General features: G+C 35.1%; 1 protein-coding gene across 4 annotated transcripts in view; it reads left to right on the top strand.

The window, feature by feature from the left end:
• The window catches only part of RYR2 (ryanodine receptor 2), a 383162-nt gene that overhangs the window by 168832 nt on the left and 197955 nt on the right, over positions 1–16375 (top strand). For all 4 annotated transcript variants that reach the window (XM_058834705.1, XM_058834704.1, XM_058834703.1 and 1 more), the window contains 3 exons: positions 2680–2776; positions 13040–13114; positions 16095–16251. In XM_058834705.1, the coding sequence (XP_058690688.1) occupies positions 2680–2776; positions 13040–13114; positions 16095–16251 (329 nt within the window). The remainder of the gene's footprint in view (positions 1–2679; positions 2777–13039; positions 13115–16094; positions 16252–16375) is intronic.

The raw sequence follows: 16375 nt of genomic DNA, 5'->3' as shown, positions 1-16375 counted from the left end.
GTCGTTTCATTTTGTGGTTTTTGGATACTATTTTTTAAAGAGGCAATACACTGAAATTTCACATCAATTCTTTTTATCTGGCATATTTTAAAACTCAGTCATGGAATGTTCTTGCAACTTTGCTAATTCAGATTTTAGGGAGAGCATTGCCAACATCTCTTTTTTTATATAGTCATTGTGTTTTTACATATGAGAATCACTATGCATGTACAGATTCTCTGACACAGCTTATAGTACAAACCATTAAAAAATGCTAGTGCATTGTTTGGCAGTGTCCTAAACTTATAGAGAAAACTCTGTTAATGAGAAGACCTTTTCTTTTTGTTCCTTCCTAGTAATTCCATTCTCCTTGTCCTCCCACTGCTGGCAGCACTGGTGTGTCATTGCTAAAAATCCCAGCATGGTTTATGTGCTGAGACCCAGATTTGTGCTATGCCACATCTCTGCCTGGTGAACCTCACTACTGAGAGTCTCTTTGAGAAGCAGAAATCCCCAATGACATGGTGTCATATTGTGTGCTCATACTCCCAGGAAATAATGTGAAAATGATGTAATATGCTTTCCGTAGCTGTGCATTTATCTGTGTATGTGCCTGCTCTTCGTTGCTACACTTTTCCATTTTCACTTTCCTCGGGTACAGACATTATCTTTGTTAAGCTAAACATGTTTTCTAGAGAAACTCAGCTTGCTAGTGTCAGAAAGGATTAGAGCAAAGGCCTTATTCTTGAAAAAGCAGCAACTGCTTCTGTAATCAAGGTAGTCCTGTGGTGAAGGGAGAGTGAATCTCTCACTGTGTAAGGCCTTATCTCTATGGCCTCATTAAAACCATTGCAAAGCCAGAGGAAATTACCTCAAAAAGGAAGAAGAAGGAAATAAACCTATTTTTGTTAGTATTTGTAAAATGCTTTGTGACATTTGTAGGTAAAATATTAATGTATGGAAATAGCTGCACAACAATACCGTCTCTTAATCAAAAAATCCCATTAAAATAGATTAATAAACTAAACTATTCAGTTAAATGAAATTATTTTGAAGTGAAAATAATAGATAATTAGTCTGTAAGATGAACTAGGATATTGGAGGTACTTCAAAGAATTTTTTCTTTTTACATGCATTTCTGTAAAATTGGCTTATGCAGAAGTTCATTTATTGTTTAAGCTGAAACAGAGCTTTAGAGTTAAATCAAGAATTCTGCTAATTCTGCACAATGAAGTAGATGGGGGTCACTTTAAAAACAAAACCTAAATTATAGAATTACATTGACACAGGTCCATGTAAAAAGTAATCAATGTAACAACAGTTACCTGGGCATATACTGCTGTGTCAAAATCAAGATTTTAAAAAATCAGTGCTAAAATTTGCTACATAAGCTCCAATTTTATACTGATCTCAAAGGCTTATAATATATATCCTGAAATATTGCCCGATATATTCAGGAAAAAGATTTCATGTTGTTTCAAAATAAATTCATGAAAGGTGTGCAGTGTGACTGAAGGGTCTTCAACACCATTTCCCTGTACAGATCTGTCTTACTTCACAGCATTACTTATTAGTATGAACATTGCTTCAAAATATAACTCCAGGTATAACGTTTTTTAAATCTTGTTGCTATAATGCTAAAGCCAAGCATTTATGTTATGGCATCCCACTCAAATGTAGAATTTGATATTAACTGTTTTTAGCAAGAAGGGAAGGTGAGTTTAGGAAACAAAGCAGTGTTTACATTTAGCTTGCCAGACTGAAAAAATACCATTAAATTGTGCTTAAAACTTACCAAGTTTAGTCTTCTTCAGTTGCTGCTTCAGTTGATTATAATACAATATTTGTAGGATAACATAAAATATTATTTTTTAATGTCACATCTCTAATTGAAAAAGACCTATGAAAAAAGATCTGCTTTGTTAATATCTTTACTGTTTCAAATTATGGCCTTATTTTCAGCTTCTGGCTGCTCAGTCCTGGGACTTCAAATATTGTGATGCTGTGTGTATGGTCTGTGCTTTAGTTTGTGAACACACACACAACTGTACACTGTGAAGCCAAGTGTTTGGCTGTGAACCTGCACGTGCAGTGGAGGTATTTGCAATGTAGGAGTTTCTCTTTGGAGTCCAAATAGATCATGACTATTGGTTTTGAATTTTCTGTCAAGTAGAGCTTAGAATTAATCTTTCAAGAAGTTTCTCTCACAGAGAACTTCCAGATACTCAAAAAAGTGCTTTAAAACTAATGAACTAACTAACTAAGTCTTTGTACGTTAACTGGAATTCTTTTTCTTAAATAAAATGCAAAGTGAGTTGGTAAGGGGAAAGTTTCTGGCTTTTTCTGTTGTTATCTGGGAGAGGAATAATTGGTTCCTTGTTTTGGTTGGCTCAGTCTTTTCTGGAGTTTTGGTAACTAGGTAGGATCCCCTGCTTCTGGCTTCTCTTTATCCTGGTCCATCCTTCCCTAGCTGCTGACTTGGAGTTTTTTTCATTTGGCAATGTTCCCCTGGCTCCCCAGGGTATGAGATATCTTCCCCTTCTTCTGACTCTTTTTTTAAAGTCATATAAAAATGTCAAACATAAAAAGCTGAAATCAACCTGGTAGTGTTTATTACAGTTTGAACATTACAGTTTGAACTATAGTTTTACATATTGTTGTGTTTAGAGAAATGTACTTGGTTTTCTCTGTTTATTCAAGGTTACCTGATAGGAGGGGATGTTCTGAGGTTATTGCATGGTCACATGGATGAATGTTTGACAGTCCCTTCGGGTGAACATGGAGAAGAACAAAGAAGGTAGGTTTCTAGCTTATAACAGAATAATAGTAATGAATATTGTTGAATTGTCTGTCATAGTACAGATGTTTGAAAGATGTGATGAGATGTATTACTCATAAGAATGAATATTGTTGAGATAAACTTTGGATATGAGCCTTTTGTATTTTCTTTTCCATATTGTTCAAGTCTGATTTCACTTACCAGACACAAAAGGAATAGTGATTTCTTTTTGATAATTTATTATAATTTTTCATGGTTTAAAAGCATTGTGAATTAAATATGTTGGGTTTTTCATCACTGTTTTTTTTTTTCTGTAATTACAAGAAATTCTTTAGGACAGAGTATGTATGCCCACTCCTTCAAGGCTACTAATCTGGGATTAATTTCAGGCCTACCTGTCACAGCAGTTTAGAATTTAATTTATGGTTATTTTCTTGACTCAAGGAATCCTGGAATGGAAGTAGTGATGGCAAATTGGTATGTGTCTCTCTTTGTTAACTAAAAAATAAAAATAGTGAGAAGACTGACAGTGAGTGGCATGTCTCAGTGGAGTGATTGCATCAGTCCTCTTTATTTGCTCTTGTAACATCTGCCCTAAGCTTCTTTTCGATAGGGCAGTGTAGTATAATTTATTTCTACCTTCAGGCTAAATGTTGCTAAATGTTACCGAATGGTATTTTAGAATAGTTTGTTTAATGCAGCATACTGAGTAGCTTCATTTCTATGACAAAGGAAGTGCTATTCATTAACTCACTCATCAAAATGAGTTTTCTTTATTTGCAAATAGAAATGTGTTTTTTATTTTATTTATTCTCATTTTTAAAGATAAGGACAAGACTCTAGAAGCTCTCATAGCAAAATTCTTCAATGAATATGTAAATGTTAATGAGAAAAACCTCAGAGTTTTCTTATAGAGCTGGTGACCAATACTTCATGGATATTTCTCATTTCAGACGAGGAAATAGTTTTTGAATGCAGAAGATAGTTCATAATGCTGATACTTAAAATGTGATCATTTCAGGTTTTAATTACCATGTGATAGTCATTACAGCTTGATCACTGCTATTATTATCCTCAGCCTGAAAGTGAGGAAAAATTAAGGTGATAAAGAAGTAGGATTCTATAGTGTTTGCCCTTACTTCAGTCTAAGTCCTGCAAAATTCCTTTTAAAAATGTAATTGCAATGTAATTTCAGATTTATGGGGTGATCAAACACTTCAGTAATGAACTTCAGTGCTTAAGAACACACTAAAAATCTGTCTCTTTTCAACAAGTCTAACATTATATGTAAAACACAACAATTGAGTGTGAAGCTGCAGATAAAGAAAAAGTTGATTTGCTCCACTTGTGCATTCACATGATGCATCTTTCTGTCCCATAACATGGGAAGAATATGGTTAATTTCTTAATCTGCAGAGCAGTGCCTATAATCAAATCAGAAAATTGTATTTCTTTCTGCGGTGTGTGCAGTATTCTCTATTTCTTTATGCCTTTCCCATATCTGTCTAAAACCCCAAAAGAAGCGGAGCTAGTGGCAACAAATAGTACATATGTCTTTACCTTTATTTTCCTTGTAGCAATGCTGAGAAATATTGTGAGGTGCCTCTGCCCAGGGAGGCAAAAATTTATATTCAGATAAGCACTGTTAAAGAGAGAGACGTGGCTTTAAAGCCCAGGAAGAGTGGATTCCACCCTCTGCCTCAGTGAATGTGTCCTGTGAGCCCGGGAAGAGTTGCCCCACCGAGACTCTCGTGGGGTGGCAGTCCAGGGTGTTCTGGTTGGTTTTGTGCCCCTGGGGTTTCTCCCTTGCTCTGTCCCCAACCTTAAACTCCACCCCAGCTCTGCCCCATAAAACCCCCACCCTGCCTCTGTTCTGAGTTCTCTGTCTCTGATTTAAGCTGAGTTTGTTCCTGTGTTGAATAAGTGTGAAGTGTGTTGAATAAGTGAATAAGTGGTTTCTTACCGCAGAAGCCTGTCTCATTGAGTTCCATGCTGGTCACCAGAATCCATGACCTCCTGGACATGATCCTGTAGCTGTGGAATGCAGCAAGATATTGCCTCTAAGTGCTTCATAAAAACAGATTTGTTCTTCTGAAATATACTGCTGTTCAGGAACTTTATTTGATAAACAAGCAAAATAAGAACAAGTTTGTTTGTTTTGGATAGTCTTATTTCTGAAGTTTTTCTATTTTTCTGAAATATTTTAAAGTATTTTGTACTAATAAACCTAAAGTATAATCAATGATTACTTTTAATTATATGGAGTTAGTTATAATCACTCTGTGGCCCACATTTTCTCCTCTTGAATTATTAGTAAGTTTAGTTATTGCTTAAAACATCTATACTTCTATCTCTAATTAGGACTGTTGCCTGTTCAAAATAATTTGCGGCCCCTTTCAGTTCTCAGTATACATGCATACATCATTTTGATGGTTGTGATTCAACATCTGGCAGAATTATATTCAAAAATATGGGTAATTTTGACAGGTAGGAAATTTTATGGCAAATGATTTTGTCTTTCATTTCAGTTTCAGTTCTGTAATTTTTGCGTATGAGACATACTAAGGTATGATATATTTGAAGTACAATAATTCCATATTATCCTGTGATTGCCTCTTGAAGTAGTCTGATGCTAGATAACTATGATTTTGTTTGGTTTACTTTGTTCTAGCATACACCTGAAGAGTAGGTCTTTGTAGAATTACAGCATAAAGGAGCTCTGAGAAATACCATCCCTATCATGACTCACTAATTCCTGTATCGTGTTTTTATTTTTCTGCAGAGGCTTCCTCTTTATGCCTTTTCAAATAAATAAAAGATCAGACAATCCTAAAATGACAATTTTATTCTATAATGTCACCTGGTATCTATTTCAGGGAATAAATAAATAGTTTAGATGTGATGTATCCTCCTAGGCAGTTTCCAAAAATAAGTGTAACTATTCTTAGAACACTGATACAATTACATAAATTTTAAGTATAAAAGTGTTTCAAAGAGCACCAGGAGTTCAAAATAAAGAACACATTTTCAAGAGGTTTATACTCTCACTTAGCACAGTGGAGACCTATGAAGCAGTGACAATGCAGATACTCCATGATTACAGTACTAACAAAGCTTCCTCTGAGTCAAGGTCCTCCAAATCTACACTGGAAGAGGTCTAGTACAGTGGCAGAAGCAGTCATATAAAAAGCTTACAAAATTATTTTCTGCATCTCAATTTTTTTTCCTGAGTCTGTGCTGTGTTTCTTTGGTTAGTTGCTGAGCTTGTGTGTCCCTCCATGTGGCCCTTAGATTGTGGTACTGTGATCCCTAAAAGTTAGGGTGGAATCACTGTATTGTGGAAGAGGGACTTTGCTGTCAAGCCAGAAACTTTTCCTTTTTTTTCCTTAGGAAACAATTTCAAGTAGATCCTCTGTGAAGTTGCTAGATTGTTCACTTTGTAATAAAAAAAAACATACTAATTGGAAGCAGGACAAATGGAGAAGTTTGTGGTAATACGATGGTTTACTTGATATTACGGTAGGGGAATATAGTGATATTATTTTTAAAATGCCACAGCCAGGGTGAAAGACACCCTGGTAGTCTTCAATCATTGGCCCAGTCAAAGAAGAAAAAAAGGACATGCAATTTCCCTGAATTAAATATAATTTACTCCATATTCTAGTTGGGTATCTGGTTCAAGCAGCTGGTTTAAGCCTTTTGCATAGAGTCCTTAAATTGTGTTTTTATTCTTCGAAGTGCCTTAGTTATCTCTAGCAAGCTAGACCTAAATTTGCAGAGTAGCTCTTTAAGTCAAATCTCAGAATCATTTCCAGGAAGATTAAAAAATAGATACAGTTACAGACAGAAAAGAGAAGGCCTAGTGTCATCAGTTTGGTGTTGGTATGGTGGTTACTTTGATTTCCATCTATCTTCAAAGCCAGGGCAAACTTCTGCAGTAGCACAATAGCTGTGAATCCATATTTATCTTGACTTCTTTTCCTCCAGTCTGTCTGCATGGTTTGTGATGTAGATCCCATCATGGGAGCTGATATAAGCAGTTCATCAGTAGGGATGAGGCAAACCCACCAAGGTTTCCTTGATTTATGTATGTTTTTTTAAATTTAAATAAAGGCTTGCATAGTCTGCTTTTCCATCTATTCCCTCCAGTTTCATACAGGAGTAATTTGTTTAAAATTTTTAATATTTTTTGAGGGTTATATATGATTATCCAGCAGAAGTTTTAAATCACTTTTTGTATTACAGGTACCTTGAAATGGTCTTTACTTTCCTTTGACATATTTTCCTGTTGGAATTGTACATCTTATATTTTTTTTTAACTTTTTATTTGGTAATTATTTGGTAATTTATTTGGTCTTCACTTCTAAATTTATAATTTCAAAGGAATGAATACATTTATTCTAATTTTGATGAGAGTTGGTTTTTAGAGCATATATACATTAAATTGCTTCTGTGAAGTTGCTTTCCATTGGTTCACTCTGGAAAAAAAAAGTTCACAGTAAGTTTATCACAATTAAACCAGTCAGCAGTTCCCTGCCCCCTGTCTTTTTGCAGTTCAAATAAATAGAATTGTTTTACATTATTGATATTGTTGTATTATATGTGTTACTTTTAGTTTCCTGTGGAAATGTCAGCTGGTTATTAATACAGGCATGACTGTAGAGTTTTGGATTGCTTTCTTGTGTTGGGGGGGATATGTTTTATGGTTGGGTTTTTTGTTTATTTCTTTTGGTGTTTGGTTGGTTGATTGGTTTTCTGTGATTTTTTAATTTTTTTTTCGCAGAAGTCCCCAAAAAAGCTAATGGCAGATAGCAGTAGAAGTATGTATCCAAAATTACGTGGTGGGTTTTTATTTTTCAGTTGGACTGTGGGGCGTGCTCTTGATTATACCACCATCTTCATATTCTTTTAGAACTTAAATACTTCACTGATGTAGGGCTCTGATAGCCATAGTTCCCAGTCTACAAAGGAACCATGAGTTTTCCCATTGCAACTAATTTGCATTTTGATTTGCAATATGTGTTTTAAAGTGATGACTGCAGTGCAGTTTGGACCCTTCAGAAATATTTCATTATGGGAAGCGATTACCTGGGACAGAGAGAGAAGTGCTCCTGGCTTGTTGAAGTATTGTTTGGGCTGGAGCAGGCTTCAGTTTCTCAAACCATCCATTCAGTATAGGCCTTCATGAGGGAATGGATAAATGTAGCCTAATTTCAGAAGCAGTTTTACCATTCCTGCCTTTGAGACTTTCTTTGGATGAAACATATTTATGTTAAGGCTTTTGTAAATTACATTGAACATTGAACACTAACATTGGTGTTAGTCTCAGGGATGGACAGGCTTTTGAAGTGATGGTCAAAATCAGTATGACTTAGCCGATCCCAGCTCCTTCTTTATTTTCCATGCCATTCTCTGACACTTTTTCTCATGGCATTATGAACTAATGAGGTCTGTTGTACCTCAGAAAATTTGGGATCTGGCACATGTGCAGCGTGACTTACAACTGAAATGTGAACTCAGAAAGTTTTCAATCAGCATAAGTCAGCATAACCTTTCCCCTGCACCCCAAACAACCTTTGAGCCTCAAATAATGAATAACTGTACTTCTAAAAATTCTTTTTTAAAACATACATTGAACTCTTTAGTGACTGATTTTTCAAACTAAAACCAGCCTTATCTGTCATCGAGAGGAGTGGAAAAATTTTTTTAACTTGAACTTTGACATCTTATTTGGATGTATTAATTTGTGTGTGATCCAAGTACATTATTGTTCTTTATGTTGCCCTGACTAATTCCAAGCAACTAAATTTCCATTATCATGAATTATTATTATCAATAATAATAATTAATAATTTCCATTATTTTCTTGCTGTGGAACTTAGGATTTTTGGGTTCTTCAACCAAGATTACTTCAGCAGTATCAAAACACTGTCATTTAATGTAATTAATTTTAACTTCATTTAATTCCTATTTCTAGTCAGTGAGTTTCAGTGACATGTAACTGGCCTCTCTCTGATGAACAATACTTTAATAAGAATATAAATTCATTAATGGTTCTCCAGGGGGGTTGACAAGTGGCAGTTTATTTTAAACCTGTGTAATGAATTCATTATTGTAATTCAAGATGATAGATTCAGATATGGAGGTTTCTTTTCGATGTTTACTGTCTCTTTGCCTCTGCATCCTCTGTTGGAAAGCTGGAGGAAGGCGCTGGGAGTGATCCGGGGAGAGCAGGAGCAGGTCCCGCCGGGGCCGTGGCGCTGTCCGAGGTGCTGCACACACAACCCGGACACAGGGAGACAAATGCAGCGTCCAGTCCCAGCTCTGGTTTGGACTAAGGCGAATTAAATAGATGAACGACGCAGTCAGGAAAAGGATGGTGTTTTAAATTTAACTTACAGTCATAGGTCAGACAAAAAATTACTTCATTACACCAGCTAATTAACTAGACGATGATTTATAATAAAGATTAACTGAAAAGTCTCTAAAATTCTGAATTGCTTATAGCTATTTTATTTTGAAATAAAGGTGGTTAATATCCTTACTCTATAAATGTAGAATATATGGATAAAATGCATTGGAAAAAAAAATATCATAAATTAATATGATGGGTATGGCTCTGAAGATACAAGGTATCCCAAGCTTTGAGGAAGACTAACACTCATTGTAGCTTCTTGTCCTCTCTTTTTCTGCAATTGTTTGCATTTTCCTTATACACTTAAATTACCCATAATTTCATAATTAGGTTTTTTAATCTGGAGGTTTTCTCTGCTGTTTGGAAAGTAATGCACATCTTCTTTGCACCTTGCAACTCAATTTTTTTTTCATCCTGTCATTGTAAACCTGTAGTAAATCTTAGAGTATTTTTGTGGATTGCTTCTTGTCATTAAAAGCAATGTTTCATTTGACCTAGAAGTACCAGTACCTGATATGACTTACTAGTGTCAGCTTCTGGAAAGATTCAAATGTTATGAATCATCCTTCCTTTTCAGCACTGAACTGTCATCAGAAGTATATAAAAAGAAATGAGGTGCATCCCATCAAATAATGATATATAGAGCAAGTACTAAGGAAGTTGGTTTGAGCAATCTCAGAGTAGTTTACTACACTTATTTTAATGAAAAGAGCTAAAAATGAACCTTCAATTCCTTAGCATTAAAACTTTTGAGATGGTCTGGGTTATGAACTTATTCATCTGCTCTGGGATGATGCTCAGCATGCATACTGTTATGGTAAAGGCAAAGTGACTTGCTCTTCATTGCAAAAGTCTTTTATTAAAAATACTTTTATTCATCTTTATCATCTTTTCTATGGGAAAAGTATCTTTTCTAAAGATACTAAAGATTCTAAAGTATCTAGTTAAAACCACAAGAGCTTACACCCTATTCTAATGCTTTGTGCTAACTTACTTTTTGTAGCATGTATCTTCTTTCCTGTTCTTTCAAAGTCTTGCTGCTTCATCTTTTATTCCAGTTTTCAGGCTTCTCCTTTTGCTTCCCTGTAGGGATCCTTGATCCCTAGCCCTCCAGTCACCAGTTCTCTTTCAGTCCCCCTCCAGATTGCTGTAACTTTTTCTTCTGCTGAGTCTCAGCTTCTGCTTCTTTAGCTTTTATCTTTAAAGTTCCATTACTGTCTTTTAGCCTTTACTCCCTCTGTTGCTGCTGGTCATTCGTATGGAACATATGGAACTAACAGAAAACCCCAGAATCCTTTTTATTTCCTCTAGTAAACAAGTCATATGTTTTTATTTAGGATTTCTTCTATCTCTTTCCCATTTTCTCATCTTACATGACCATTCTAAGGCTGATAGTTCCCCCTTTGAAGGAAGAGAAAAAGAAAATAATGGAGAGACATGTAAATTACTTCATCCATGAGCAGCCATTCTGTTAAGTTTAAGATGGGAGGTTTTTTAGGTCTTCAGTGTCACACTGACCCAACAGCTATGTGTAATCCAAAACTAGCTTAAAAAAATAATCAATTTGAGAAACTGGCAGCTCCAAACTGACAGCTTTGGAGATTCCATTGTGAGAAAGAGCTTCATCCTTGAAAAGTAAAAAGGTACCAATTTAAGAATGAAACATTATTATGAATTATACCTTTGCTTTAACCTGACTTTTCATGTCATGTTAATGACTTGAAAACTTCTGAATAAAATTTAATTTTATATTATGTAATAAGCAAGTGTGAGGATTCCAAATGCATTTTTGTGAGTGAGGTTCATACAGAAACAAGCCAGGATGTAATCAGAATATTTCAACTTTGAAAAAAACGAACAACCCCCACTCAAGCTGCCCAAACAAACAACCCACACCCTCCCACTCAAAACAACCAACCAGGCTGACATCTGATCTGTTGTTCTTGAGATGTTGCTGCATAAAGCCTGTCTTGGTCTGTTAATTGCAGAAGAAGAATTTGAACAAGTAACTGAAGTGCAGAGAGAATATCTGAACAGAGATATAGCTGAGTTCAAGGTTGTTTAGCAGTTTCATTTTACTGTACTAATAAAGGTAAATTTCAATAAAAAATAAGATTGTCTTTGAGTTTCATTTCCTTCACTGACAGGAAAATTAGAGACTTGCTAATACCTGCTAGTTACTCCTAGCATCACAAACCGCTGCAGCTGAGATAATGGCTGAGATAATATTTGGAGAAAATAGTGGATATAAGGTCAAGGGTGAATACTGTACATATTTATATCCACCTGTAATGTCTTGCTACGTGGAACATGTGCTGGAGTTTCTACTTATATCTGGTTCATGAATGTTCAGTGTTTCTGATCCTGTAATTGTAGTGAGATGTATTTATTTTGTGTTTGGACTATTTTTTTCTCTTGTATGATTCACCTTCATTCTTTTGCAATGTCTGTGAGTGTTTATTTCCATAATATTTTTTACCATATTCCAAGATGAATTTTAGCACTATAGTTTCATGTATGCTTAACAGAGAAATAGATTTTATTTCTTTTGGTTTTGAACTATTCCTTCAATACCAGATTTTCCTCTGTGCTAAACATTCATTCCTTTGGTATTATATCCACAGGAGGACTTTGAAAGCTAAAGCCTAGTAAGTAGGATGTACTTGATTCCAAAACTGTAGTTGTCAAAAATTACTTTTAGCAAAGCTTGGGGAATGCCTACAATTTCTTTATGAATATTCCCTAAAGTTCTGGTGCTGGCTATTTTTGGTGGTGCCTGATCCTGACTGAAGCTCAAATGTTTACTTAATCCATCAGCTCTTCCGAATTCTATAAAACTAGGCCATTGTTTGGTAGTCTCCCGTGACATGATTGATCTGATAAGCATAGTGACAGCACTGCTTTGCATAAGTGACTCTTTTATGTATTTTCCCAAAGGAAAGGCCTAGGCCTTTAAATTCTGTCCGTGTCATAGGGCAGAAATACAGGCACAGGCAGGACACAATCCAAAGAATGGCTCCCTGAATTTAGAATGGCAATGCTAACTTAACTTAGTGTTTACTTTGAAGCAAACAGGGTTATCTATTCAGGGCTTTTGGTGACTGTAAGTCTTTGTTATAGGTCATAGGTAATTTTGTGCATTGATATATAATATATATATCTCACTAATCTGTGTGTAGGATAATAGAGAAAAAAATCTATTTTTTTTAGGCTTAATTGATGTTTTTCTAACAATACTTAGATTTCTGGTTATATGCAGCAGTTAGAGAGGTTATTACATACAAAAATTTGTTAATAAGAAGCTGTTAACATCTGAGATGTGTGAAGACTGTGGCAGTGTAGTTGATGCAATATCTTAGGTGTTATGGTGTTAAAATAAAGTGCTAAATAAGAACATCTTCAAAATTCAGTGTAATAAGTTGCAGTTACTTTAATAGTATAAGCTCTGAGAAAACACTATCTTTCCTGGGAGATACATGCATTGGTTCCAAATATTAATCATTATTTGATGCTTGTTTTTTTTTTTAGAATCTAGAAATGTTGTAATTATCAGGTTATTGATACTGTTTTTTCCTCTGGATTCTTTATCCTTAAAGCACTAAGCAAAATGTTTAAGCAAATGCTGTGTAAAACTTGTTAGTATGAAAGTCACAATTATGGATGCTAAGCACAATTTAAAAAAAAAAATAAATAACTAAGTCTGAAGGTTTAATTGACACGACTGGGTTTTGAATCTAGTAACCTTTGAATCTGACAAATGCAATAATTGTTTTGACAATCATAAGATGAGAGATGTGGTTAAACAAACAAACACATGATGATGAATTCTGCTGAAAATTGAGTCTGTGCCATTGCTTGGTTTTCAGAACTGTCCATTATGAAGGTGGTGCTGTGTCCATTCATGCTCGTTCCCTTTGGCGACTAGAGACTCTAAGAGTTGCGTAAGTAAAATCTAGCTCAGAAGAAGATGAACACCTTTTCTATAGTAAGAGCAATCTGATAAAATCAAAATGATAATTATAAATCATCCTTTAAAAATGCTTTATATGACTTTCATTAAATATTAAACAAGTTCCTACAGAGAGAGTGTATGTTTTGATTATTTTTTAAAGTCTTTATATCTGTAAGTGAATTCACAATTTACATTTTTAGCACATAACTGACAAAACCAGAATCCGTTTCCTTAAAATAAAAATCGCCTGTGACACTCCTCCCCCAGCTTGTTTAAGCCACTTGGAAGACTTTAAAATAAAAAATTTAAAATAAAAAAATGGAATAATGCATTATTTGAAGTGTTGGAGTAATAGTAAGGAATTGTGCCTTGTTTGTTAAGGTTGTTGTAGTGTAAAACTGCATTTCAATCATATTGTGAGATGTGCTTGTGATAAAGTTTCTAATAAGGAATAAATGATTACTTGTTAGAGATTAGATCAGAGCAGCTTATGAAAATGTTACACTCCAATGATGCTGTTTTCTCTGTGTGCTTTTTATTAATAGGATGACATTAAATGTCAGTGGTAGGGCAGTGAGATTTTTCCTTTGGACTAAAATGGACCTTGAGATGGTGACAACGACAATGAAACTGTGAAAGGATCTCTGGCTTTTTGGCTTTTTCCCCATGGCATTTACTTCCCTAATAAGCAGTGCTGGAGCAACATGGGGATACACGTAATGACAGGTTTCTGTTATGGCCATCATATATACCACTTTGACAGGCATTGCATACAAACTTTTGAAGGGTAAACATTTGAACATATATAACTGAAAGAAATGGTAAGAACTGTCAAAACAATTATTACAAAGGGAATGGTAATGTTTCTTTTTAGAAAATAGGATTTTCCACCAGCAAAAAAAGAACCAAATAAAATCCCAGAAATAGCACTATGTCCTACACTTCCCTCACCAACCTATTTTCCTGTATGATACTCTAATTGATATATACATTCAGTGCTGAATTGCAGTCTGTTAATATTCCTGCTAATGCTTCAATTTGTAGCTTTGTGTATGCATGCTTGAAGTTCTCAGTCAGTTGTACACATTCCAGATTGACTGCAGATATAATGCTATGTGAATTTTACATGTTTCTAAAAGTAACAATTATTGTTTCAACTCTGTTCATTAGTGGAGAACTCTCATAAAAATTTCCAGGGCAGTCTAGATGAACAGATGCCCTTGGGATGCCCTGCCACAGGACACCAAATAGTATTGCTCAGCATTACTTTCTTTCCCAAAAGGTGGCAGAGTTCATGCTCTCACATTGCAAAAATTATTTTTAGTAGTCAGAAATGGCTTCACATGATACTTCCTGCTCAGGAGGTTTTTTGTTGTAAGTGCACAACAATTGCTATTTTTCCTATCCTTCAGGCATGAACTAGAAGCATGGCTCAATTACACTACTTTTTCTTTTTTTTTTTTCTTTCACTTATGGTCTGTAGCTAGTAGGACCAAAAGAAAATTGAATCAGACAAGAGAAGAGGCAGCTCCCCAGCATGACCTGTAATATAAGAGGTGTAAAACTGATGTATTTTACCAGACTCAGCAACACAATAGCTCAGATTCATGACCTGACATTTTACTGACTAGAGAAACAGAAGTTATGCTAGAGCACTGGACTCAGATGTCCTTTTGTGGAGTATACGGACTCTTCTGTGTAGAAGACAGAAAAAGATAAATGTGTTTCTAAGATATAAAGATTCCATATTTCCTCCTACCCCAAAGCTCCCTCAACTTAAACAGAAGAGACTCCAAATTTCCAAAGAAAATAGTTGAGGGTGAAAACCATTTTATTCTTCTGTTCTCTTTAAAATCAATAACTAAAAAGGTTTAGAATTTTAATCACTGAAGTTTAATACATCCTGTTACAAAACAGAAGCATTTTAAAAACTGTGCTTTGAAAGTGTTTGCCAAATTGGTTTTGCTTGCTTTGCGCCCAGCATGGCCAACTCTAAAGAAGACGGATTTAAACAAGTGGGTATTGGTGTTAAGTGTTTTAACCTGCTACATCTGTGTGTCAGGAAAAATGGAAATGACTTTAACTTAAACCTGTAAGTACTAACTTAAGGGATTTTCTGACTTCCATGTGGATACATACAAAAACATAATACATATACAAAATAAATCCATGATTTCCTCTCCAAAATGCAAGATTCACGTACATCTGAATTGCAAACTTTTGCAGATATATGACTGAAGAAAATTCTGTGAAAACCAGGAAAATACCCTAGTTGTGACAGTTTTTCAGTCTGGAAAGCCTTGGTGAAGTACATTCTCCTTAGTAACCCCTCCGCAAGTTTATCTTCAGGAATTAAACAGGAAGGGGCAGCAGGGCTGAATTTTCAGCTTAGGCCAAGAAGCTGGAAACCTGTGACCTGTACTTTAAGTTGAGTAATATTTGGGGAACTTAGATAAGTTTTTCCTTTCTTCCTTCTATGGAACATGAAGAATCTGGGACATTTTTTGCTTAATGAATGTTCGTATTTGTTTTAGGAAATTTTCTTTTTTAATTTTTAGGCATTTTTCCGCAACATTTAGAGTGCGCTTAAAATCTGCTGACTGCAGAAAGATCTCTGGGAGAGTGAAGAATGGCAGCTGCTGGTAGATGAAATGTTGGAGAGGGAACTGGCAGATCTAAACTCTTTGTGTACAGCATAAGCCTCCTTTTCTGTAGGCGGTCTGTACCTTCTCTCAAGAGGAATTCAGTCTGAACAAAGGCAGCTGGTGCAAAGGAAGACCTTAAGATTATTTATTAGAATGGTTTTGTAGGGGATAACCACAAAGTAGCCACTTCCTTGCTGATACTCCAACATGTGAATTTTAAATTTTTTTAGCAATTAGTTGGCAATATATTTTACTTTTGAATATTATTGCCAGTAGTTAAAAAAGTATTTTTTTTAATAAAGGTTTTTTTATGCACTCTCTTAGGTGGAGTGGCAGCCACATTAGATGGGGACAGCCATTCAGACTAAGACATATAACAACAGGAAAATATTTAAGTCTCCTGGATGACAAGAGTCTACTTCTTACAGACAAAGAGAAGGCAGATGTAAAATCTACAGCGTTCTGTTTTCGGTCTTCTAAGGTATGGAATCAGTGCAGCATTAATATTACTAGTAATAATTCCAGTCTCTTAAGAAAGAAAGATTTAAATACTTTTTGTTTGTTGTGATTGCATTAATTATTGGAGCCTTCTACTTTTCACTGAT

The sequence above is a fragment of the Poecile atricapillus genome, chromosome 3 (genome assembly GCF_030490865.1).
Source record: "Poecile atricapillus isolate bPoeAtr1 chromosome 3, bPoeAtr1.hap1, whole genome shotgun sequence".
In the NCBI taxonomy this organism is placed as follows: Eukaryota; Metazoa; Chordata; class Aves; order Passeriformes; family Paridae; genus Poecile; species Poecile atricapillus.
Note: the sequence above shows the minus strand (reverse complement) of the source record. Positions and strands in the feature narration are given on the sequence as shown.